This window comes from Sus scrofa, chromosome 12 (assembly GCF_054392235.1).
Source record: "Sus scrofa isolate SSC_HxYL_T2T_F1_AM1 chromosome 12, Sscrofa_HxYL_maternal_Yorkshire_Landrace_v2.0, whole genome shotgun sequence".
Classification (NCBI taxonomy): Eukaryota; Metazoa; Chordata; class Mammalia; order Artiodactyla; family Suidae; genus Sus; species Sus scrofa.
Window position 1 is genome coordinate 51,835,239 of NC_139394.1, and position 24,808 is coordinate 51,860,046.

The window sequence follows — 24,808 nt, forward strand, 5'->3', positions numbered from 1 at the left end:
CATACATATTTAGTCACACAAAAATGAGTGGTGCATGGAGTCGTAATTGTCAAATTCAAGACAGTGACTTTCTCTAGAGAGCGTGAATGGGATGGAGGAGGAATAGTGACAGATTTCAAATGCATATGGAGTTTTTTTAAATTGTGAAATATATGTGACACACAATTTGCTGTTTTAATCATTTTTAGTCAAGTGTACCATTCAGTGACATTAATTACATTCACAGTATCGTACAACTATTTCTGAAGTGAAATTTCATCACACCAAGCACACACTCTGTGTCATTAAGCGCCCTGTTCTCCTCACCCCAGACCCTGGTAGCCTCTAATCTACTTTGTGTCTCTCTAAATTTGCCTCTTCTAGATAGTTCCTATAAGGGAAGTCACACCACATTTGTGCTCTTGTGTCTGTCTTATTTCACTTAACATGTCTTCACAGGTTTCAGCACAGAGCAGCACTTCATCCCTTTTCAGGGCTGAATAATATCCCATCGAGTGGATACAGCACCTTTTGTTTCTCCAGTCATCTGTTGATGGACAGGTGAGTTGTTTCCCTTTTGGCTGTTGTGAATAATGCTGCAGTAAACATTGGTGTACACGTAGCTGAGTCCCTGCTTCCAGTTCTTTTGGGTTCATACCTAGGAGTGGAATTGATGGGTCATAGGGTAATTCTGTGTTTAGCTTTTTGATACACTGGTCAAGTTTTGTTTTTAGGCTGGCTGGTGGGTATGGCCAGTCCTTACATGATACTCTAGGCCTTTTCTGTTTGACTGAAATATTTTATTAATGTAAAGAGTAGAATGAGGATGGGAGTTTCTGTCGTGGCGCCATGGGAACGAACTCGACTAGGATCCATGAGGAGGCAGGTTCGATCCCTGGCCTCACTCAGTGGGTTAGAGATCTGGTGTTGTTGCCATGAGCTGTAGTATACAGTGCAGCAGCGGCTCAGATCCAGTGGAGCTGTGGCTGTGGTATAAGCCAGCAGCTGCAGCTCCAACTGAACCCTTGGCCTGGAAACTTCCATAGGCCATGTGTGTGGCGCTCAAAACACCAAAAAAAAGGTTGAGTGAATTAAAATTGCCAGCCACCATTTGCATTGGTAGCATCTTCTGAAGTGAATCCTAATTCAAAGCTCTTTGAGGGACATTTGTGGCTGCCAGCTCTCAGTTTCACAACTGCCTGGTAGAGCACCTGCCCCGGGGAGCTCATTCTAACCCATTCATCATGCTGCCATGTTCACCCCACACCAGAAGACACTTGAACAAGATCCTGGGCTCCAGCAGCCCCCGGCCTCTTGGGGTGGGGGCGGGGGGCACTGCCTCCTCCTCGGTCCCTTAAACCTCAGGCCATACCCCCCTGTCCTCCTGCAGGTTATTTCTGGAGCTTCCCCTGAGGATTCGGTGCTATCCCTCCGCGGCACCTGACCTTTGGCCCGAGGTGGCCTGATCCGGGGCTAAGCCCCTCCTGGCAGGTGAGCCTCTCACTTCGGCCTCTTTCCAACCCCACAGCCCGGGCCACTCAGACCTTGGCTTTATGTGGAGAGAGACAGAGCCATGGTCCCTCCCCGCAGCCCCTGGGCGTGAGTCCCGCGTGGGCCTCGTGTGACCTTGGGCCAGGTCCTCCCTCGCTAGGCCTCCGAAAGGGGGAGGTGAGGGGCTCACCAGCCTGTGGTCTGCACACCAGTGGACCCGTGTCCCAGGAGGGAAAGGAATCCAGCAGCTCTTTGAGCCATTGAGGCCGTGGCAACAGCTCCGAGAGCCCTGACAGCTGCGCAGTAACATCCTTGGCTAAGTGTTAACTTCGTCCCACAGGTAGGCCCAGGGCTAAGAAATGTACTGTGACAGGAGAATGTGTTTAGGAAATGTGCAAACCAAATGACCAAGAAGAGCTGCGCTTTTCATATTGCTTCATACAGCCAACGTACCTCGCAGCAGCCCCAAGCAACACAGCCCACGCGGCCCTCGGCTTGCTTGTGTCCACTTGCCACGCACTTCCTGGGCCGAGGCCCTGGGGTGGGCCAGGGAAGAGCAGGGGACAGTCAGAGCGGATGGTGCCCCTGTCCCTTCCTGATCTGCCCTCCGCCCTCTGGAAGCTAAAGAAGGATGGAGCTTTGTTCATCACCAGGCCCCTGCGTTCCGCAGCCTGGCACCTGTCACGGGGTAGGAGCTCAATACATATTGGTTCAAGTGTGGTTCTTAAGAAATGAAAGGACCAGAGCCCTGGAAGTGCCCTCTCCATCAGACAGCAAGTGTTTGGAATTCCTCCAGCAGCCCCTCCTTGGGGTTGAAATTTCCTGTTAATACAGACAAGTTTCTATCAGCACCGCAGGCCAAAAGCTCTTCCCAGCAATCCAGGAAGGGGGGAAACTGGGGTACATGTTAGGCCAGGGCCAGGGGGCCCTTCCTCCCAGGGCACAAGGACACTAGCCAGAGAGGCCAGCCAAGGGCAGGGGGAAGGTCATTTCCTGTAAGTGCCTGTCACCTTCAGGAAGGGCAGGCTTTAAGGGGTCGCACTCAGCCAGGAAAGAAGTCATCATAGGAGATCCCCTCGCGGCTCGGTGGAAATGAGTCTGATTAGCATCCATGAGGAGGCAGGTTGGATCTCTGGCCTCGCTCAGTGGGTTAGGATCTGGTGTTGCGTTACCCTGAGCTGTGGTGTAGGTCGCAGACGCGACTCAGCTCCCGCGTTACTGTGGCTGTGGTGTAGGCCGGCGTCTGCAACTCGGATTCAACCCCTAGCCTGGGAACCTTCATATGCTGCAGGTGCGGCCCTAAAAAGACAAAAAAGAAGAAGTCATTGTAATGCCCAATGTGGGGTGTTTCAGACTCCCTGGTGGGACTCTGCCAAAGCATTCTAGAAATTCCAACCAACCCTCCCCCAAGTATTACACACCGAACAGCAAAACAGGTGAGAATATTAAACTGTTTGCACCTTCTAATCCAGTGATTCTCATAAAAAGATCTGTCTATAAAAATAGTCCAGGGATGCTTGTTAAGATGCCCCCTGAGTCTTCACACACACATATCTGAGTTGGTGGGTGTGAGGTGGGGGCCTGGAATCTGCATTATTAACGGGCATCCCAGTGATAGAGGTGCCTGGACCACCTTTGGAGGAACCCGCTTCCACCTGGACGGGGCCTTTGTGTGCCTCGAGGAGGGGGAGGCGCCCAGAAGCCCGTTGGGAGAAGCCGGTGGGGAAGGATCAAGAGTACAGGGTGCCTGAGGGCTGTGACTTTGCCACTTGACTTTGCCAAGGACAAGTCCAGCTGCCCAGCTGCCCGCCCCAGCGTGGGGAACGGAAGGCAACATGATGGATGGGGCCTGGACCCGTCCAGCTGTTTAAAGATGCCCACACACACCAGCCGGTGCCCTGGCCTTGGCAGGGACGTTCACCTCTCAGTGCCCTTTACCCAGTGTCATCTGGTCCCTGCTACAGACCGGAAGAGGCAGCTAACTGCATTTCACCAGTGGAGAAACTGAGGCCGGCACAGGGCGACCGGCGATGCTTTGCACCGAGAGTGACAATTCACTGAGCCAGGCGCCTTATGCATCTACACGCCTTCATTTCTCATGGGGCCGCTCCCGTCTCACAGGTGACACTGAGGGCCTGAGCTAAGCGACTTGCCCCAAATCAGACACTGTCGGGGGAGGGAGACACTGGCTTGTGAGTCCATCTGCCTAACTCTCCTGTCCTTACTCTTTCCAGAAACTAGACACCAGTCCAGACAATACCAATTCTGCCCCCTCCAGGGGGTCCTACCCCATCTCAGCCGGGCTCATGGCTGGATGAACTCAGACCTCAGAGTGGCTCTCGACTTTGTCACATGCCAGAGGTTGGCCCCACCTACGCCACATGTTGCTCCCGCAGGCATCCTGGTTTCCTGACTGGGTGCTTTGGACCCTCCCCAGAGCTGGGGACTGATCCTCCAGAAAGCCAGACCCCCTGAAGATCAAGAAGCCAGGAGGAAGGGGTCAGTCCCCCTCTGTCCCCACTCACAGTGAACACAAGAGTAGAGCCTTGACGTCAGAAGGGCAGAGGGTCAGGGGTCAGGGGTCAGGACGTCCAGGCTCTCACTCCCAGTCGCTTGACCTCCTGAAGGCTCAGCGTCCCCATCTGTAAGTCGCTGACAACCCTCTCCTGCTCCCCCAGTGAATGAATTACAACATGATGGCTCAGTGTCAGTATCTGAATACCCTGTGTCATTACATAATCACTGTGTGATGCAGCCACCTCTGGCACAGAAGTCACTCTGTGCCTATTTAAGGACTAATCCCCCTAAGCATTCCCGGAAATGCTGTGTTAGACTTCCAGGCTCTTCTGTCCCCCGCTCGGCCTTTGATTCTTGGCCTTTGACTCTTGGCAGACTGAATTTCTCTCCCCCCAGGACCCCAGATTGTCCTTAGGGAGGCCTGATCCTTCCCACTGCAACCCCTGGGACTCTTGGCTCCCTCCCCCTCCCTTTCCTCTTCCTCCTCAATTTGGGCTGTGTCCCCCTCCAAGACGCTGCGGGAAGACCTCGGGGGAGCAAGGTTTTACCAGCTCTGCTCTGCAGGGGTGGGGGCCATGGAGGCCGCCAAGAAATTGTGTTCGAACCCCAGCTCTGCCACCAACCAGCAGTTCCCCGGGCAAGTCGCTGTGTCTGAGATTTAATTCTGCACCTGCAAAGTGGGACTATTGTACCCTGCCTACAGCATGGGGCGATTCGAGGAATCAGTGAGACGACAGCCACGTGGGCCCCTGACAGAGTAAGCCGTGGTTTTCAAGGCTGGGTTGTGGCCGTCACCACCCAGTGGAGAACTTGCTTCAAAATAACCTGCGGATCGTCATCACGAGTGTCCCCAGGGAGTCCCATCTCCCAAGGGCAGGGTGAAGGGAAAGCCGACACAGGTGAGCACTCCTCGCCGGCCATGCTCTTTGCCAGACGCGGCCTCCCTATGACACTGTGAGGGTGGAACTAGCCCCATTTCACAGATGAGGTAACTGAGGTTTGGAGAGAGCTAACCATGTGCCAAAATGACGCCGAGGGCGAGGCCTCCTCTGCCTTCTCTCTGCTCCCCACCTCCACAGGGGTCATGGGCGAGGGGGACACGGGCTTGGGGCCCCTCATTCAGGTTCCTGGAAGGGACCCAGCCAAGAAGATAAGCATTTCAGCGGAAACCGGAGAGTCAGCAGGATTCCAGCTATGCCCAGGGGTTTCTGGGGGACACACCTGTATAGGGAACAGCCATTCCCCATGGAGAATGTTCCCAGAAAGCAGGACAGCAGCCAGGGCTGGGCTGGCTGGGGTTCGTTTGGTTTTCGGACCATGTGGGAAGCCTGAGCCGAGGGCCCGCCACGCCCAGGCCCAGCCGCTCCACCTCTGCCTCTTTCCTCACACCACCCCGGGGGGGGGGGGGGGAGGCCCAGGTCCTGCCCACCCCCATCCTCTCCTGCCCAGGGCTGGTGGTCAAGGTCCTCACTCACCCTGTCCCCGTGGGGGGGCAGGAGGGGCCTGGGTCCCTCCACCTACTCACTGACCCAGTGAGAGACTGGGTCTTGGTGAGAGAGTGTCTGTGTGTGTGACCTGAGAGGAAGTGGGGACAGACTGTGCCAGTCGTGACCTTGGACAGCTAAGGATGTACATGCAGCACTAGCGTGTGAGCATCCTGTCCCTGCACCCCTGGGAGTGTAGCTCTGTGTCCTGCTAGATGGGGGGGGGGGGTGCCCTGGAGTCCCCTGATCACTTTTTGGGTGTGTTTGTATGTCCTGTTTCGTGTGCTGGGAACATGGGTGCCCTGAGTCCCCCGACCACCTGGACAAGTGTTGTTTGTGTGTCCTGTGAGGGATGTGTGCGTATTGGGGGGTCACGGCGCCACGCTAGCCTCAGCCAACTCCGTATGCGCACGTGTGTCCTGCACGCGTGAGCAGTGGGCTCTTCCCCCCAGTTCTGCACACGTCTCTCTGTGCGCTTGCCGTGTCCTTGCACACTGGCGTGTGTCCTATGAGAGTGAGCGGAGCCCAGAAAGTGCGGGCACACGCGGGAACGTGCGGGCGTGCGTCCAGCGGGTCCCTGCTCGGCTCCCGCCGGTCCCGCCGTGCGTGAGTAGAAGGCGCCCTGGGCCTTGCCCGCCGAGTGTGCGCGCGCGGGGTCCCGGGCCCGCGTGCGCGCCGGTGTGAGTGCGAGTGAGTGCGGCGCCGCTCGGCTCGCTCCGCTCTGCACCGCCCGCGCCGCCCGCACACTCGCACTGCTCGGCGGCCGCCGGTGACGCGGGCTGGGCCCGCCCCCTGCCTGCCGGCCCCTGGCACTCACTCGCGCCGGCCGCCGCCGAACAGGCAGCAGCGGCGTCAGGGCCGTCCGGGGGCGCCGCCGGCAATGCCCGCAGCCCTAGCCGAGCCCCGCCGGGCCTGCTGAGCCGCCCCCGGGCCGGGGCCGCGCCGGGTCGGTTCGGGCCGCGCCCAGGCGGGGCCGCGCTGCCTGCATGACCCTCCGGCGGCGCGGGGAGAAGGCGACCATCAGCATCCAGGAGCATATGGCCATCGACGTGTGCCCCGGCCCCATCCGGCCCATCAAGCAGATCTCCGACTACTTCCCCCGCTTCCCGCGGGGCCTGCCCCCGGACGCCGGGCTCCGCGCCGCTGCACCTCCAGACGCCCCCGCGCGCCCGGCCGCGGCCAGCGCGGGTCGCCGCAGCCCCTCCGACGGCGCCCGCGACGACGACGAGGATGTCGACCAGCTCTTCGGAGCCTATGGCGCCAGCCCCGGCCCCAGCCCCGGCCCCAGCCCTGCGCGGCCGCCCGCCAAACCGCCCGAGGACGAGCCGGACGCCGACGGCTACGAGTCCGACGACTGCAGTAAGTTTCCCACCCGCCGGCTTCTCGCCCCCACCTCGGCGCAGCGGCTTGCGCTGGCGACCTCGCCCGCCCTCGGTCCCGCTGCGGTCTCGGATCCCCCGGCACACCCCCTGCCGGGTGGCAGCCTCTGGCTGCGCGGTGCGCTCGCTCTCCGAGCGCCCGGCACTCACAGCCCTGACCCCTCCCCCGAGCGGATCGGAGAGGTAGGAAGTTTGGGGGCGCCCCCTGGGGGTGTCCCATTTCCGGGGTCGGGCTCCCCAGATCCCCTCTCGGCCCGCTGGCCGGGAGCCCCGGCGCGGGCGGCAGCTTTTGTTCCCGGGCAGGGCGGAGCTGGGGAGACACCAGTTGCTGCCGGCCGCGCGGTCGCTCCCCGCCCCGGAGCCCGCGGCGGACCAGCCCCGCGGCCGAGGGTAGGGCTGGGCGGGCGGTGGAGGGCGCCGGGGGCCAGGGCCAAGCGGCCTCCCAGGTGGGCCCGGCGGCGGCCGCAGAGCGCGGCGGCTTGGCTGGCGCGCGGGCCGAGGACCGGGGGACCGCGGGGCCGCCTGTCCTTTGGAAAATCCTTGGCGGTTCCGACTCCCGCGTCCACGGAGCCCGCCGCTGCGCTCGACCCGGCCGCCGACCTTCGTCCACCTGTTACACCAGCTTCCCCGGCCAGGAAGGGCCCCCTCACCCCAGCCCGCGCCTCCTCCTCCTGGGCTGAGCCCCGAGCCCCAGAGAGTAGGCAGGCGGTCTCCGGGGCCAAGGCCCGGCCGGCTGGAGCTCCTGGCACCTTTCTGGGTTCTGAGGGTGCTCGGTGTGCCCGCGCTGGGACCGGAGGGGAAACCGGGAACCAAGAGGTCGCCACCCTGGGCGGGATGGATTTGCGCGGGGTGGGGGTGCTCGCCCGGCCCCCAGCCCCCGGCCGGGCTACAACCCCAGCCTCTTCACTCTCAGAGCTGGAAAACGGCGTCAGACGCCAGCCCTGCCTGAAATGTGGACCTTTCCGGACAGGGGTCGCTCGAAGTCTCCCCCGAGCCGGGCCCGCCCGATCGCATCACCCCGTGTAGCGCAGCGCAGCGCGGGTGACCGCCCCTGGCTTGAGCGCCCACATGGGCCCTCAAGCCAGGGGGTCCGGGGTTGCCCCCAGCATAAAATGTGCCTCTGGAAGCTGCCGGTGGGGGTTACCAGCACCACTGCGGAAGAGGGGGGGGGCCAGACCTCTCATCACCCTACCTAGGGAGGCCCAGGAGCAGCGAGTGGGAGGCGGCCTATCGCACCCGTGGGTCCCACCCCCGCCTGTGCTGGGAAGCTGCCTGCTCTGCCTTTCTCTGGCCTGGGCCACAGCCCTCTGGCCAGAACCTGGCATGTTGAGGCCCTGCCCCTGGGCGTGGGGATGGAGAGCAGCCCTCTCCCTCCACTTTGCTGCCAGCCTGGGGAAACTGGGTTGGGAGAGTTTATTGCCCTCCTGGCTGTGCCCTGGATCTTCCCCATCCCGGCTCCTGGTACCCTGGGCAAGGTGCACCCCTTACTTGCTGTGCCTCTGGGTGGGCCCTGAGACCCAGGTCACCCCTTTGCCTGCCCTGAATCTACAGCCACCTGCAGAAGAAGGGGTGGGGAACTTGATCCCATTTCCAGTGTCTTTCCTGCTATGCCAAGGGAGCAAGTGAGCAGGGCAGGGCTTCTCCCCGAGCTTCAGGCCAGCCTAGCGTCACCCGGGGCCCTCTCATGTCATCAGGCTAAGAGGTGAGAGGTCTGGCTGTTTCTTTGGGCTGTCCCTGAACCCACAAGCAAGGAGGGAAGCAGAAAGTGCCAAGCCCAAGCCGCTGCCCCACGCCCAGGCCATCAGTTCAGCGGTCCTTCACAGAGCACAGTCCTGGCAGCAGGGAGGGAACAGGGCTGCGGTTTCCAGACCCTCACTGTCCTAGCAGCGGACAGATGCACTTGGGGTCAGCATACAAGGCAGCCTGGACCGTGGGCTGGCCACACCCAGGTCACCAGGGCACTCTGCTGAAAAGAACGTGTGGCCGAGCCAGGGCCTCATCCGCTTCAAGGGGCAGCCACCCTGGGCTTAGATCCCATTCGTGGCTAAACAAACATCCCAGGGAAATCTTGGCTGCTGCTCACGGGGGGACCAGGCTCTAGGATGGAACCGCTCCCAGCTCAGTACCCCCAGGCTGCACCCCCTTCTCAGCTCTGACAACCAGATCCCTGCAATGAGCCTAAATGATTCAAGCCAGATGGTTCATTACGGCTTTAGCCAGGGTTATGCTATTTGCTGCCCTAATTATTGGATTATCTCTGTTCTAACAAAAAGAAATTAGGACGGTTGCTCTGTCGTCCAAGGCCAAGAGTGAAGTGCTGTTTATTTCTTGGGCCTTTTCTTCCTTCTCTTTAAAGCCCATCCTTTATTAAGGCACCTCAAGGCACAAGCACAACATTGACAGGCTCCAAACTGATCTAATAGAGGAGTGATGACGGAGACGAGACACTGAACGCCGGAGTCAGAAGGGCCCCCCCGGGCCCTCCCCTCCCCGTGGTCCAGAGCACGGCCTGGCTAAGTGGACTCGCCTGCTCGCTGCCCTCCCCCTGGGTCCTATGCCCCACCCTCCACACATGCTGCTCCCCTGCCTGAGATGCTCTCCCACCCAGTCTCACCCGTGGAAGACTCACCAGTCTGTTCTTCAAAGCTGTGGATGCTTTGGGTTGTAACCACAGAGAAGCCAGAGTGCCTTGACAGTGAGGACGGGCGAGGCCGTGCAGCCCCGAGGCAGATTCATGTAGGGGCTCAGCAGCAGCAGCGGTGGTGATGGTTCTGCCTGTCTTTCCACTGCCCGGGGGTGCTCTCTTTCTCTTAGGCAGCCCTCCCTCGTGGTCCAGGGTGCCTGTTGCCAGAGCAGGTGCCACAGGTGCAGGAAGATCCTAGATTTGAGAAGGATCCATTTTCTCTCCCACGTCTCAGTTTCAAAGCCACAAAACGTCCCCCAGAAATCCCTCTCCTCTGTCTCGTTGGCCAGAATGGCATCTCATGCCCCTGCACGATTCACCCTGGGCTGGGTCAGGACCCATGATGCCCACGGAGGCCTGAAGCAAGGATGGCGCAGAGGAGTCGGGGTTAGACCTGCCCAGAGGGCCCTCAGCAAGAATACTGTCCCTGTCCCCCACTGGCCGAGAGCCCCTTTCCTTGGAGCCCCGTCATAGACTACCCGGACCAGATTTCTCCGCAGTCAGCCTCTTGAGACCAAGGAGGTGTCAGATGCTGGGTATGAAGGTTCTAGAAGGCCTGAGACACCAATTTCTGACCTCAGGGAGTTCATGGAACCTGAGACACAGAGAAGCGAGAACAGGGAGTCAGGAGCCCAGATGAGACACCCGGCTTGCACAGAGTTCCCCCACGGGGAGGGGCTCTGAGGCTGGGAGGAGGGAGGACGCAGGCGGGCAGAGTGGAGGAAGGAAGCGTCAGGTGGCTGGAGCAAGGGGGAAAGACTGCCGATGAGGCCCAAGCGGTCATATCACAAAAGGCCTTGAAGGCCCCACCAAGGAGGTTGAACTGAGCCCCAGAGGCAGTGGAAAACCTGCGAACAAGTTAAAGCAGGGGAATGAAGGGTTTATAACTGTCCTGACCCTCTGCCTCGGAGCTCCTGGGAAGCTGGGCTGTGTGATGTGTGGTCCATCCCTCTTGGTACCTCCCCCAGGGGCTGGTCAGTGCCTCGGGTTCCCCAACTTGAAATGCTTTCAGCTCAGGCTTGGTCATTTTCTATCATTTTCTATGGTTCTTGCCACATCTTTTTTAAAAATGATTTGAGAGGCTGACATCTTTCTGAAAAAAAAAAAAAAAAAATAGGGCCGATTTCCTATTCCCAAGGGTGAGGAAAGTCCAGGTGCAAACCAAGGTCAAAACGACGCTGACAGCCTCCTTCAGCCGAGCAAAGGGATGTTCTGCTTTAGAGGAACCGACAGGGGCTGGAGCTTGATTGTCTCTGAATTAGCCCCATTAAAGCTCTATAATTATCAACAAGCCGGTGGCAACTCTCAAAGGCCCAGTGGTGCCCAACCCTCATTGTTTATCCAAGGATGTCCACTTTAGGCGGGACATGTGATTTGAGTGGCTCGAGGGCAGGACCCTGTGGCTCGCACAGACCAGCACCTTCACCTGCCCTTAGGGCCCACCTCACCTGCACCCAGGGTGGTTTCAACTCAGTGGCCCCCTCCAGGGCAGCAGCCCCCTCGCTGCTCCCTGCGCCGCAAGAGCGATTCTGCTTTTCTCTCTTCTGGTTCTCCGCTGCATCCTCTTGAGCTTTCAGCTAAGCAACGTGGCAGCCAAAAAACGGGAGGAAGCCACTGGGCTTTACCATGGGAACCATCAGGATGGAAGGGAAGAGGGATTCTGTGTCCAGCTCTGCTGTGCCACCCCGACCAGATCACCTCCCCTCTCTGAGCCTTCTTTCTCCAAATAGGAAATAAAGACTCTCTCTGAGAGAGCTCTATCACCGGGAAGTCTCTCAAAATGGTGACCGAGCTTCTATTTATAAACTGTTACTTCTTATGAAACTTGCATTAGAGATGAAAGAAATTCATCAATCCCATCCTGGGGCGGTACTGGGCTTGCCAGTTCCTTCTGGGAAGTGATAACAGGTGTAGGTCTCACTGAGTAGCCGTCGGGCAGACGACTGTAGAGCAGGTGGAAGGGCCCCTCGCCCTGCCTGGAGCTGGGTTTTCGAGTGGGGACTCAGGCTGCTGGCTTGTCCTTCTGTGGGATTGGGAACCAGGCAGAAATCGTGGACTGTGTTTTTTATTTATTTATTTTACTTTTTTTTTTTTTCTCCCTGTCTTTTTAGGCCCACACTGGCGGCATATGGAGGTTCCCAGGCCAGGGGTCGAATCGAAGCTACAGCTGCCGACCTACACCACAGCCACAGCCACAGATCCCAGCCGCATCTGTGACCTACACCACAGCTCACGGCAACGCCAGATCCTTCTGAGGGAGGCCAGGGATCGAACCCACATCCTCATGGATGCTAGTCGGGTTTGTTACTGCTGAGCCACGGCGGGATTCCAGTGGACTGTGTTTTTTAACATAGACGATCACCCCATATCTCTGCTCCCGGGAGCAGCTGGAGAACGAGTTGGTTTGGATTAGACCGGCCATGGGGATAGAACATCTGCTTTGCTGGTGTCACAGGCGTGGCCGAGGCATGGTCCCTGCCCTCAGGAAGCTCATATCTGGGGCGAACAAGCCATAGGCTAGGCCTGAAGGGAACAGAGACTGATTTACTGTCTAGCAAAGCCAAGAGCTTTGCAGAGTGTCATTACTGAAGCCTGAGCCCGGAGACCCTTGGGCCCGTGGCTGTTAGTGGTTACAGGTGCGGCGATAGAAAGCCCACTCACAGCACCCTCAGCTGCCCACCTGCAGAGGGGGGCTAGGGTGTCACAGCAAAAGGCAGGTACAGATGGACGAAAGCACGCACACACTCCACTCGGGAGAAAGAACTTTAGACTCCCCTGGAGGCCCACTGACTTTTAGTTTAGATGCAATATTAACAGGTATTCTCACCTGCTTCTGTAGCGGAAACAGGAGGGTGGGTGGGTGGGTTGTGCCGTCAGAGGCAAGGACTCTAACAGGACTTGCAAGCTGACAGCAAAGGAGGAAGCAGGGAAACATGCAGAAAAGCCTCAAAAAGAGTGGCCACTGGGATCCCTGGGTGGAAGAGTCATCTCACCCGCCCCTCTGGGCCAGGACTCTGACACCCAGCACCGGAAAGTAGTCACAACAATGACTCAGGCTGTTCAGAGACGCCTAAGTGACCGTTTGTGTATTCTGCTCACAAAGGCTGGGAGGGGAATGATCCAGTTTGGAATGAGTTCATTCCAGAAGGTGTCTCAGAGGGGCAAGTACAGTTATCTAGAAAAATCACCTAAATGGATCTGTTCCTTCTATAATTATCTAGCGAGCACTTTCTATACCCCGGGCACGCTGCTAAAGCACAGTGCTGTGAGGTGGATATTGTTGTGTCTCCATTTTGCAGATGAGGAGACTGAGGCACGAGGAGACTAGATAAGCTGTCTCAAGGTCACACAGCCAGGAAATGCAGACCCGGGATTTGAACCCATGGTCAGACGTCAGAGGGCGGATCTCTAACCCTACATGTGCCGCCTCCTAGGTTGGCCTGTGGTTGGAACACCCCTTCTCCCAGCCTCACTGTGCACTGGCCTAAGCCCTGCTCATCTTTCATGGCTCGGGTGAAGCGTCACTTCCTCCAGGAAGCCTTCCCTGATGGCCCCAGGCCACATCCAGACCAGGCATCCCCCTTGGGCCCCTCATCGATCCTGACCCACCAGACTTTGTTGTGGCAAATCCCTCTCATCTGTCCCTCCCATTAAGCCGTGCTTTCCTTGGGGCAGGAACCCTGCCTTATTGATATCATCATTCCTAGGGTCTGGCTTATTGTAAACACTTGGTAGAGAATGAATGAATGAATGCATGCATGAGGTGCCAGTTGACCAATGTGGCAGCCTGCAAGCAGGATCTAGGCTTCTAAACACATTCTGTGAATGTGCATCGCAAGGTCAGAGACTTGCCCCCAGGGTCTGCCCCCCGCAACCCCTGCCTGCCTTCACGCTGGGAGCCGCGCAGGCAGCATCGAGGGCCACAGCTGCTGTGAGTGATCGCGCCCAGGGCAGCAGCTGCATCCATTCACGGCCCACAACCTTGCCCCACCCTTGGGAGTTACTCTCTGCCTTTCAGAGGCTGAGGGTTGCAGCATGAGGGCCCAGCTGGCGCCTCGCAGCCTCCCCAGGGCTGCCCGGGGCCAGAGAGACCGGGGAGCCGAAGCCCCCAGTGCTGCTGAGGGGTGGTGAGCGGACCAGCCAGTCCAGGGCCTGCAGCCCCGCAGAGCTCTGCCTACTCACAATCCTGTGACCGCTAGCAGATGGGGGGACTGAGGCCTGGAGCCCAGGCTGGACCAGCCACAGGCCGCGAGGCACGGCACAGGGCTCAGGGGCCCGCCGTCTGGGTTGGACTCTGGGCTGCCACTCGCGGTATCTGGGGGTGACGGGCCTAACCCCCCTGAGTCTCAGCTCCCTCCCCGGCTTGGGGGGGTTGGCGTGCAGAAGGGCCTCCGTCGGTGGCAGTCGGCGTGGGCACCGCGGCCTCTCGTCTGACAGCACAGGTGTCGGGGACCAGGCGGCCCCTGCGTGACCCGAGCCCTCCTTGTCCGCAGCCGCCCTGGGCACGCTGGACTTCAGCCTGCTCTACGACCAGGAGAACAACGCCCTCCACTGCACCATCAGCAAGGCCAAGGTAGGCCCCGCCGCCCGCACCCAGGGCGCGTCTGTGCCGTGGGCACAGGGCCGGGAGCCTTCTCAGCCACGTCATCTCAGCTGAGAAGCCCTGAGCGGCCAGGCGTCTGGGCAAAGAGTAAAACAGAGACGCTGGAGAGGGGGAGCCAGGGGTAGGGGGTTGAGGGGACAGAGGCCCCCTGAGCTGGGGAGCTGGGGAGCTGGAGAGGGAGGGAAGGGAAGGCGGGGGGTGACCGGCCTGTGCTGCAGGCCCAGGGGGCGGGTGGGCCTCGGATGCCTCAGCCTGAGGTTCTCAGCACCCGGGCCTCTGGACGCCCCAGCAGTGGCTGGCGTGACCTCTGGCTCCAACGGCCCTGCTCACACCGGCCCCCCTCGCTCTCTGGGTGGGTGAGGGGTGTCTGTAAACCCCCCGTGGCCTGGCCCCAGCTGACACCTGTCAGCTCTGTGTTCTCAGCCATGCTGTTCCCTTCGTCCCCCACCGCATCGCTCCCTCTGGGAGGAAGGTGCCCAAGCTGATGTTCTCCCGCAAGGTAAGGGCGGCCGTGCGGCCTGGAGAACCTCCCCGCAGAGCTGGGGAAGGGCCTGGGCCTGGGGCAGAGCAAGGAGCTTCCAGCCGAGCCGCCCGGGCCCAGCCCCCACCCCAAGCTGCCCCCCCAACCCTGCCAGCTTCTCTGCCCCTCCTCCCACCCTCTCATGGCCCTGCCCACCCAGAGGGGCAGGCTGCCCGGTTCTGCCTGCCTGGGCCCACTTGGCCTGGGCTCCCATGGCTGACTGCCCTGGCAGGGCTGAGCAGTGGCCCCGGTGGGCCTGAGCCATCCCCACCCTGCCCTCTCCTTGGGTGCTGCTCAGGCTGGGATGCAGGGCACGCTTGCCTTCCCGCTAGGGGCTCCACACCTGCTCTCTATGCCAAGCTGGGAATCTGATAACGCCCAGCTGCGCTGAGGTGGGGGCGGGCTGCGGGCCCTGGGCGGACTCCTTCCCCTCTCCCTGCACCCAGCTGTGTAGAGGTTATCCAGGCCCGGGGGCTGGGAGTGGGCACTGGCTGTCAGGCCACTCTGGCCAGAGCCATCCCTTCTCCTCCCCACCCAGACCCCGGGCCCCGCCCCATGCCGTGTGCCTCCCTCTCCCTACCTGGGCTCCAGAGAGGCTGTGTGAGTGTACGTGTTCTTGGCGGGGGTGTATATGTCCCCCCAGGATTGCATCAGTCATGGCATCAGAGGTGGGGACAGGAGGACCGTGAGCCATGGCGACTCCCCCATTGTCCAGTTCATTGGGTGCTTAGAGGCAGTTCTGCAGCAGTGGGGGGGGCGGGCATGGGCGGGGCTTGGGTGTGGGGACGGGGGAGCCCCAGGGAGTGGGAAGGCTGAGGCTGATGGGCCGGGAGTTGCAGGGGGTCTCTGTCCAGCCTTCCTTCTAGGTGGTCAGAGCAGCCTCAGTTTGCTCATCAGTAAAACGGGGTTCATCATCCCCCCCGGGCCTGCCCGCCCCCCTAGTGGGGTTGCTGTGGGCATTAAGTGCTTTGTTCCTGATGCTGTCCTGGAGGAGACGCCCCCTCCTCTCCCCTCCCCTCCCCCACACACGTGTACACACACACACACACACACACACACACACACACACACACGCACTGGTTGCATCCGCAGCAGAACTGGGAGAACTGAGAACCACCAGTCGTGGGAGGCTCCACTCTCGAGGGAAAGGGTCAGAGGCGGGGTGAGAGGCATATGCTCCGATGGGCCAGCCTCATCCCGAACCAGCCCCATGGGGCAGAGCAAAGCTCAGACACCCCACCTCCACCCTCGGCCTCTTCTCTGGCACCTTCCAAGCGGCCTGGGATGTAGGGAAGGGGAGCAGATGTGCCGCCGGCCAGGCCTCGCGCCAGCATTGCCTCAGCTCCTACAGCCACCCTAGGATGTGGGAACTAGAGGCTCAGGAGACACGTGCACTCATCCACTCCCACAGCAAAGCGGGAGCCAAGACCTGACCAGCCTGGCTCTGAAACCTGCGTGCCCCTTCCCACTAGCGGGAAATCAGAAGCCCCCACCTCAGATCTCACCCCCACCCGAGGGCTCCTCCAAACCAAGGCGGGATGGCTCCCCGCTTGCAGTTCACCTTTGAATGGTGTCGTGGGGCTGCCGGCTCTGCCCCCCACATGCCACAGCTGCCCCCCTGCATCCCCGTGCACCATCCAGGGAAAAAGTAGCTTTCAGAAACAAGAACGGGCAGGAGGTCAGCTAAGCCCCTGTCTGTTCATGATGCCAAGGGCTCCCTGGCTGGGCACACCTGGCTGGTTGTTGGAAGTGCATGAGGGGTGCCATCTTGTGGAGGGACCCTCCGTGGTTGCCCAGTGTGTGTGGCCTCCAGGAACACAGGGTGGCTGGGGGCTGTGGCAAAGCCAGAGAGAGACTGAGCCTGGTGTCCAGGACAGGGGACGTTTCTCTATGGCCACGGAGGGAAGCGTGTGGATGAGTGGACGGTGGGTCCCAAGGACTTGGGGTCGGTGAGGGAAGTCGTGGTGTTCGAGGAGCAGGGGGAAGGGAATCGGGGAGAAGGAAGGGCCTGACCACAGCGGGTTAACGAGGGCCTTGTTCAGGGAAAGGCGAGTCACCTGGCCTCTGTGATAAGGGGAAGAGAAAGGCTGATGGCAGGTGCCCCATGTCCCCTGCCCAGGGCCAAGTGCTGGGGGAGGGGAGAGTCCCCCAGCATCCGCCGTACTGGCTCCCCCATCCTGGGGGTGGGGCAAGGTTGCTTCTACGCAGAGGGTCATGAGCGGACCCAGCCCAGAGGCCCTGGGAGCAGGGAGGCCTGCCGACCCAGCTTCCCAGAGGCCCTGGCCGCTCTGGGTCCCCAGCCCCCTAATTCCACCCTTTGCCGTTCTCCTCTGCTCAGGGCCTGAAGCCGATGGACCACAACGGGCTGGCGGACCCCTACGTCAAGCTGCACCTCCTGCCCGGAGCCAGTAAGGTGAGGGGGGCCCACCCTGGGCCTGCTGACTGGCTCTACCCGCCCACCGTGACTGGGGCCCAGGCTGGGCTTGGGGCATCCAGGGAGGCCCACAGCCCCCACACCCACTCAGAGCCTAAGCAAGCAGATGAGTTCATTCGCCCTCCACCCAGAGCACCCAGTCAGCCCCAAGCCGCATCCTCTAGGCCTCCCAGGACCATCTGCCCGCCAAGCTGGGGAGATTCCCCCAGAGAATTTCCAGGCCAGCGTTTTGTTAAGAAACATCCCCAACTGATGGTTAATGCTATGTGTAAACAAAAGGTTCTGTGGCTAGAGAGCATTGGGAAACATTGCTAAACAGGTTTCTTTTTTTTTTTAGCTTTTTTTTTTTTTTTTTTTTTTTTTAGCTTTTTAGGGCTGCACCTGCAGCCTATGGAGGTTCCCAGGCTAGGGGACAAATTGGAGGCTACAGCTGCCGGCCTCCTCCACAGCCACAGCCACGCCAGATGGGAGCAGCATCTGTGATCTACACCACAGCTCACGGCAACGCTGGATCCTTAACCCACTGAGCAAGGCCAGGGATCAAACCCGCATCCTCATGGATGCTAGTCAGGTCCATTAACCACTGAGCCACAATGGGAACTCCCTAAACAGGTTTCTTTACTGCAGGACTTAGCAGAGCCTTTAATTCCTTGATAGGCCCTCTGTGATTTCCACCAGGGGGATGAAGATCTGCCTCCACCCAGATTATCTGATGACAGGACCCTTGTTCCTGTACCAGGTGACTTGACAGGCAGACCAGCCCAACGGGTGCATCTATGAAAGGAGAGGGGGGAAAAAAATTTTTTTTAATTCGCTCTTGAGCCAAAGCATCAGGCTGGCCATTAGCCCCAGAAGCTCAGAGCTTGATTAGACTTCCTTTCATAGTCTTACAGTTCAGTGTAGGTTTATTTGCAATTTCCTGGGAAAGACGGTCACATCATCTTTTCAGAATCGGGTCCTTCCCTGGCCCTGGGACCCACCGACGTCTCAGGGCTGAGTCAGGCAGAGGCCATGCGGGGTGGGGGGCGGGCCCGGAGTCCAGCAGCTTTGTTTCTGAGTAGAGACCTGGGTGGAGGCAGAGGGATGTGAGATGCAGGACACCAGAGCCTGAGCAGCAGAGCCTGGTGGCTGGTGTTCTTGTCCTGGCCTCTTTCTCCGAAGCCAGGGCTGGGAACTTCCTTCGAGGCCCTCGAGACACCTGAAAGAGAGGAAGAATCACCAGTGGGGACAATTGCCCACCAACTGGGCGGTCCCGCCCCCTAGTGGCCACATCGGGCTGAGTAGCCACAGGCTGCTGGGACCTGAGTTAACTTTGGGGCTTACAGCCCTGGATGAGGCTCCCGCTGGTCAGGGGCGGCGGGAGTGGGGGCGGCTCAGGAGGGGCAGTTTCTCCCTCGGTAGGGATGGCGGGGCAGAGGAGGAACCTTTGGTGGCCCCGCCTGCACGAGTGGGGAGCGGGCTTTCCACTCCAGGCCTCCATGTCCTCAGGCTGCTGGGAGACCCCTAGGGAGGTGAGAGCTGGCCCCATGTGACCAGGGGAAGGTGCCCAACTCGGGAGCTCGGTGATTGTGCCTCTCTAGACTCCTGGGACCTCAGGTCGCTGTACCTGGCTGCCAAGATTCAGGGACCCCACAAGGGATTGATTTACTGCGTGGGGCAGCATTTTATAGAGCACAGTCTCCTTGGAAAGAAGGCTCCCGAAAACAAGGCTGAGAGAAAGGTGGTGTTAGGCCCTTTGTACAGCGGGGAACCTGACCCCTCAGAGAGGGTACATAACCTGCTGGGCACCAAGGAGCATATGTGAGTGGTGGGGCTGAGATTTGAACCCAGGGCTGTCTGACACAAAGCCTGGACCAGTCTGTGGCAGACCTCGGAGAGAATTGGACGCTGAGCTTAGCGTGTAAAGGGGGCAAGACATGCAAGGAGTCTCAGAACCAAGCCCTCTGGAAGCACCAAGGAAGGAGGGGGGGCAGCCCCCAGGCATCCTCCGCAGAGGGGTGCGTTCCAGGCAGGGAACAGCCTGAGCAAAGGCAAGGAGGCTGCAGGAGAGTCCAGCCCCATAGCTGGGCTTCCAACAGCCCAGATCCCACCTCCTACAGACACCCTCCCCCACCCTCCACACACACACGCACACATACACACATCTGCACACACACCGAAGAAGCAGGGTCCTCCTATTGTAGTTTCCTAGGCCTGTGCTAACAAATGACCACTGACTTCATGGGTTAAGACGCCACAGACGGCTCACCTTCCACTTCTGCAGAGTGCGCGTGCCACGCGTGAAAATCCACTGTCAGCAGGGCTGCATGCTTTCCGGAGGCTCTGGGGGAGAGGCTCCTCTCCAGCTTCAAGAGGCACCCCCCTGCCCTTGGCTGGCGGCCCCTTCCTCCGTCTTCAGAGCAGTGCTGCCTCCTCTCTGACTTTCCTAGTCACCTCTCTGACTCTCCTGCCTCCCTCTTCCGCTTTTAAGGACCCCAAGGTGACACGGCCGGATCATCTGGCCGTTTTGAAGTCAGCTGAGCAGCAGCCTTAGTCCCCCTTTGCTGGGGAAGGTGGAGTGTGCAGAGGTCCCCAGGGGATTGGGAGAGGCTGTGCTTGGGGCCGTTCAAGGGTCCACCCTCCTCCTTGATACTCAGGGGATCCTTTGTGCTCTTCCAGGCAAATAAGCTCAGAACAAAAACTCTTCGAAACACTCTGAACCCCACGTGGAACGAGACGCTCACCTACTACGGGATCACGGACGAAGACATGATCCGAAAGACCCTGCGGTGGGTGGGCCCTGCGGCCGGCCGGCTCCCCCAGCGCCCCCGCCGCCCGCAGCCTCGCCCCCCCACCCCCGTCCCCCCACCGCTTGCAAATCCCTGCTGCCTCGGGAAGCCAACTGAGAGGCCCCTTGCCCTCCAGGATCTCCGTGTGTGACGAGGACAAATTCCGCCACAACGAGTTCATCGGGGAGACGCGGGTGCCCCTGAAGAAGCTCAAGCCCAACCACACCAAGACGTTCAGCATCTGCCTGGAGAAGCAGCTGCCGGTGAGTGCGCCGCGGGCGCCCTCCAGCGGCGGGCTCCGCTGGGGTCCAGGGGCCACCCTGCCGGGGGTGCAGGACCGGGAGCACGAGGCCTGGGCAGGAGACGACCAAACGTGAGATAAACACCCAGAAGACACCTTGTGAGTCCGGCAGGGCTCGGGGCCGCAGAGGAAAGCGCGAGAGGGCTGTCAGGCGGGATGGGTGCTCTGGGAGGCTCACCCAGCGAACAGGGGACATTCCCGGCAGAGGGACCAGCAGGTGCAGAGCCTTGTGTGGAAAAGCGCACGGCCTGCGGGAGGCACAGGCAAGAGGCCGGCTGAGTGGGGCAAGAGAATGGGGTCGGGGGGGGGGGCGGTGAGTGCAGAGGGTGGGCGCGGGGAGGACTCTGGCCTCGGCCCTGAGGGTGCTGGGCCAGGGGAGGGTGCTGGGCAGGGGCTGAGGCATCTGAGGACTTTTGAAGAGGCTCCTCAGAATGGGAGGGGGTGGAGGCCAAGGGCGGGGAGACCAGCCGGTGGAGGCAGGAGCAGGACTCAGGCCTGGGGGGCAGCACCTGGAGGATGAAGGGTCCTTAACTAGGACGTGGAGGAGCCGCTAGGGGATGCTCGGAGCTCAACGGGAACGTGTTAGGCGTGAGGTGCCTGAGAAATAGCCAGAGAAGACGGAAGATAACGCTTTCCTAGAAATTGCCCTTGTTTGAAAATGATGTCAGGAGGTCCCGTCATGGTGCAGTGGTTAACGAATCTGACTAGGAACCATGAGGTTGCGGGTTCGATCCATGGCCTTGCTCCGTGGGTTAAGGATCCGGTGTTGCGTGAGCTGTGGTGTAGGTCCAAGACTCGGCTTGGATCCTGCGTTGCTGTGACTCTGGTGTAGGCTGGCGGCTACAGCTCCGATTCAACCCCTAGCCTGGGAGCCTCTGTATGCTGCCAGAGGGGCCCTAGAAAAGGCAAGACAAACAAACAAAAGAAAATGATGTCAAAACTGATTCTGCCCCCTGGCTGTCTGTGGCTGCTGAGACCCCTGCTCAGCCCGCACCCCCCCTCCCCCTGCTCCCCCAGGCCCACCTGGCTGGGAGGGGTTGGCCAGGAGGTCCTCAGAAACCTGGGCCTTCCAGACTGCATGGTGTTCAGGCCACGGTCCCCTCCCCAGGACTTCTCCCGCATGCCCCGAGGCCTGGGCAAGGGGAAGGCTTGAGAGGACAGAGCCCAGCAGCGGTCCCCCAAGTGCCTGCATCCCAGCAGGGCCTGGGCCCTGGGACATATGCTCAGCACAGCCTGTCCTGGTCCAGTCCTCTCTCCCAGCATCCCAGCTCTGTCTTTTTGCATAACTTGATCAAATTGTATTTTCTTGTCACACTCGCTTCTCCTTGTAGACATTTGCGTGGTAGAGGGAACCTTTTCAATTTTATTCTTACTCCCTACTCACACGTGACCCGGGTTGTCCGGATGATCTAATGATCTATGTCACTTATAAAAAGCGACATCAACTCCTGCTGGAGTTGTGTTCCTGAATTTTGATCCCTGATGTAAACAAACACCTGTGCGTGTGAGAGCGTGGAACTCACGTGTGAGCACGTGTTTCATGCCAGGGGTGAGGTGAGAGGGTGCAGGCTTGTGCACAGGATGTGCCCAGGGCCTGGCCAAGCCTTGCTTGAATTTTGTAGGAGCTCTTTGGTCCTGTTTCAGAACCCACAGTGACAAGGGTGCCTTTTGGGATATCTGCTTGGCAGTAAAGATTCATCTCGATAGTACCTTGCAGATTTTACCTGCTCCTGTAAAAATTATGCGTTCTCCATATCTACTGAAAACCATAAGCTTTTCAGCATCTGTGAGTCAGTTTCTGTTCTGCAAAGCAGTTCATTGTATCCTTTATTTTAGATTCCACATGTAAGGGATAGCGTATGATGTTGGTGTCTCACCGTCTTATTAACTTCTTACCATGATAATTTCTAGGTCCATCCATGTTGCTGAAGATGCCATTCTTTCTTTCCTTTTTACGGCTAATATTCCATTGTGTATCTGTACCACATCTTTTTCCACTCCTCTGTTGAGGGGGAGTGGACACTGAGGTTGTTTCCATGTCTTGGCTGTTGTATATAGTGCTGCAGTGAACATTGGCGTATATGTATCTTTTCTTTGAGTCATGGTTTTCTCTGGATAGATGCCCAGGAGTGGGATTGCTGGGATCAAATGGTAATGCTACTTTTTTTTTTCTTGTTTTTTTTAAGTGCAGCACCCACAGCATATGGAGGTTCCCAGGCCAGGAGTCTAATTGGAGCTATAGCTGCCAGCCTACACCACAGCCACAGCAATGCCAGATCCAAGCCACATCTGCAACCTACACCACAGCTCAAGGCAATGCCAGACCCTTAACCCACTGACCAAGGCCAGGGATAGAACTTGCAACCTCATGGTTCCTAGTCAGATTTGTTTCTACTGTGCCAAGATGGGAACTCCTGGTAATTCTATTTTCAGTTTTTTGAGGACTCTCCATACTGTTTTCCACAGTGGTTGCACCAATTTACATTCCCACCAACACTGTAAGAGGCTTCTCATTTCTCCACATCCTCTCCAGCATTTATTGTTTGTAGACTTTTTGAATTTTTTTTTTTTTTGCTTTTTAGGGCCACATCTGTGGCATATGGTGGTTCCCAGGATAGGGGTCGAATCAGAGCTGTAGCTGCTGGCCTACACCACAGCCACAGCAACGCAGGATCTGAGCCACATCTGTGACCTACACCACAGCTCATGGCAATGCCAGATCCTTAACCCACCAAGCGAGGCCAGGGATCAAATCTGTGTCCTCATGGATGCTAGTCAGATTCATTAACTGCTGAGCCATGACAGGAACTCCATTTTTTTTTTTTTTTTCGCTTTTTAGGGTATTGTTTGTAGACTTTTTGATGATGGCCATTCTGGCTAGTGTAAGGTGATACCTCATAGTGGTTTTGACTTGCATTTCTCTAATAATGAGTGATAGTGAACATCTTTTCGTGTGTTTTTGGCCATTTGTATGTCTGCTTTGGAGAATTGTCTGTTTAGATCTTCTGTCCCTTTTTTGATGGGGTTGTTTGTTTTTTGGTGTTGATTTGCAGGAGATGTTAATATGTTTTGGAGATTAATCCCTTATCATTTCATTGGCAAATATTTTCTCCCATTCTGTGGATTGTCTTTCCATTTTGTTTAGGATTTCCTTTGCTATGCAAAAAGTTTTAAGTTTAATTAGGTACCATTCATTTATTTTTGTTTTTATTTTCATTACTGTAGAAGGCGGTTCAGAGAAGATATTGCTGTGGTTTATGTCAGAGAGTGTTCAGCCTATGTTTTCCCCTAAGAGTTTTATAGTATCTGGTCTTATATTTAGGTCTTTATTTCGTTTTGAGTTTATTTTTGTGTATGGTACTAGGGAATGTTCTAATTTCATTCTTTTACATGTGACTGTCCAGTTTTCCCAGCACCACTTATTGAAGGGACTGTCTTTTTTCCATTGCATTTTCTTCCTCCTTTGTCATAAATTAGTTGATTGTAGGCGCATGGGTTTAATTCTGGGCTTTCCATCCTGTTCCACTGATCTGTATTTCTGTTTTTGTGCCAGTACCATACAGTTTTGATAACTGTAGTTTTGTAGTATAGTCTGAGGTCAGGGAACCTGATTCCTCCAGCTCCATTTTTCTTTCTCAGGATGGCTTTGGCTATTCTGGGTCTTTTATGCTTCCAAACAAATTTTAAAATATTTTGTTCTAGTTCTGTGAAAAATGTCATTGGTAATCGGATAGGGATTGCATTGAATCTGTAGATTGCCTCTGGCAGTATAGTCATTTTGACAATATTGATCAAGAGCATGGTATATCTTTCCATCTGTTTGCATCATCTTTGATTTCTTTCATCAACATTTTATAGTTTTCAGAGTACAGGTCCTTTGTCTCTTTAGGAAGCCTTATTCCTAGGTATTTTATTCTTTTTGATGTGATGGTAAATGGGATTGTTTCCCTAATTTCTCTTTCTGATCTTTACTGTTAGTATATAGAAATACAGTCGATTTCTGTGTATTGATTTTGTATCCTGTGACTTTGCCAAATTCGTGGATGAGCTCTAACAGTTTTCTGGTAGCCTCTTTAGGATTTTCTAGGTATAGTATCATGTCATCTACAAACAGTGGTAGTTTTACTTCTTCCTTTCCAATTTGGATTCATTTTATTTCTTTTTCTTCTCTGATTGCCATGGCTAGGACTTCCAAAACTGTGTTGAATACTGGTGGCAAGAGTGGACATCCTTGTCTTGTTCCTGATGTTAACAGGAATTCTTTCAGCTTTTCACCATTGAGAATGATGTTAGCTGTAGGTTTGTCATATATGGCCTTTATTATGTTGAGGTAGGTTCCCTCTATGCCCACTTTCTGAAGGGTTTTTCTCAGAAATGCGTGTTTGATTTTGTGAAAAGCTTTTTTGGCATCTATTGAGGGGATCATATGGTTTTTATTCTTCAGTTTGTTAATGTAGTGTATCACACTGATTGATTTGCTGATATTGAAAAATCCTTGCATCCCTGGGATAAATCCCACTTGATCATGTGTTATACAGACCTTTTAATGTATGCTGGGTTTAGTTTACTAGTATTTTGCTGAGGATTTTGCATCTATGTTCATCAGTGATATTGGCCTATAATTTTTTTTCTTTAAATGATTTTTATTT

The 24,808-nt window shown here is 57.3% G+C and overlaps 1 protein-coding gene across 2 annotated transcripts in view; it reads left to right on the plus strand.

The window, feature by feature from the left end:
* Positions 1–6,305: 6,305 nt before the first annotated feature.
* Positions 6,306–24,808, plus strand: part of DOC2B (double C2 domain beta) — a 32,343-nt gene continuing 13,840 nt past the window's right edge. Inside the window, exons 1-5 of one of the 2 annotated variants that reach the window (XM_021067535.2) lie at positions 6,306–6,830; positions 14,027–14,106; positions 16,995–17,069; positions 19,749–19,858; positions 19,995–20,121. In XM_021067535.2, coding sequence (XP_020923194.1) covers positions 6,458–6,830; positions 14,027–14,106; positions 16,995–17,069; positions 19,749–19,858; positions 19,995–20,121 — 765 coding nt within the window. In that variant the 5' untranslated portion in view covers positions 6,306–6,457. Of the gene's footprint in view, positions 6,831–13,529; positions 14,107–14,559; positions 14,636–16,994; positions 17,070–19,748; positions 19,859–19,994; positions 20,122–24,808 lie in introns of those variants that run through there. The other variant, XM_021067536.2, reaches the window with a different exon arrangement.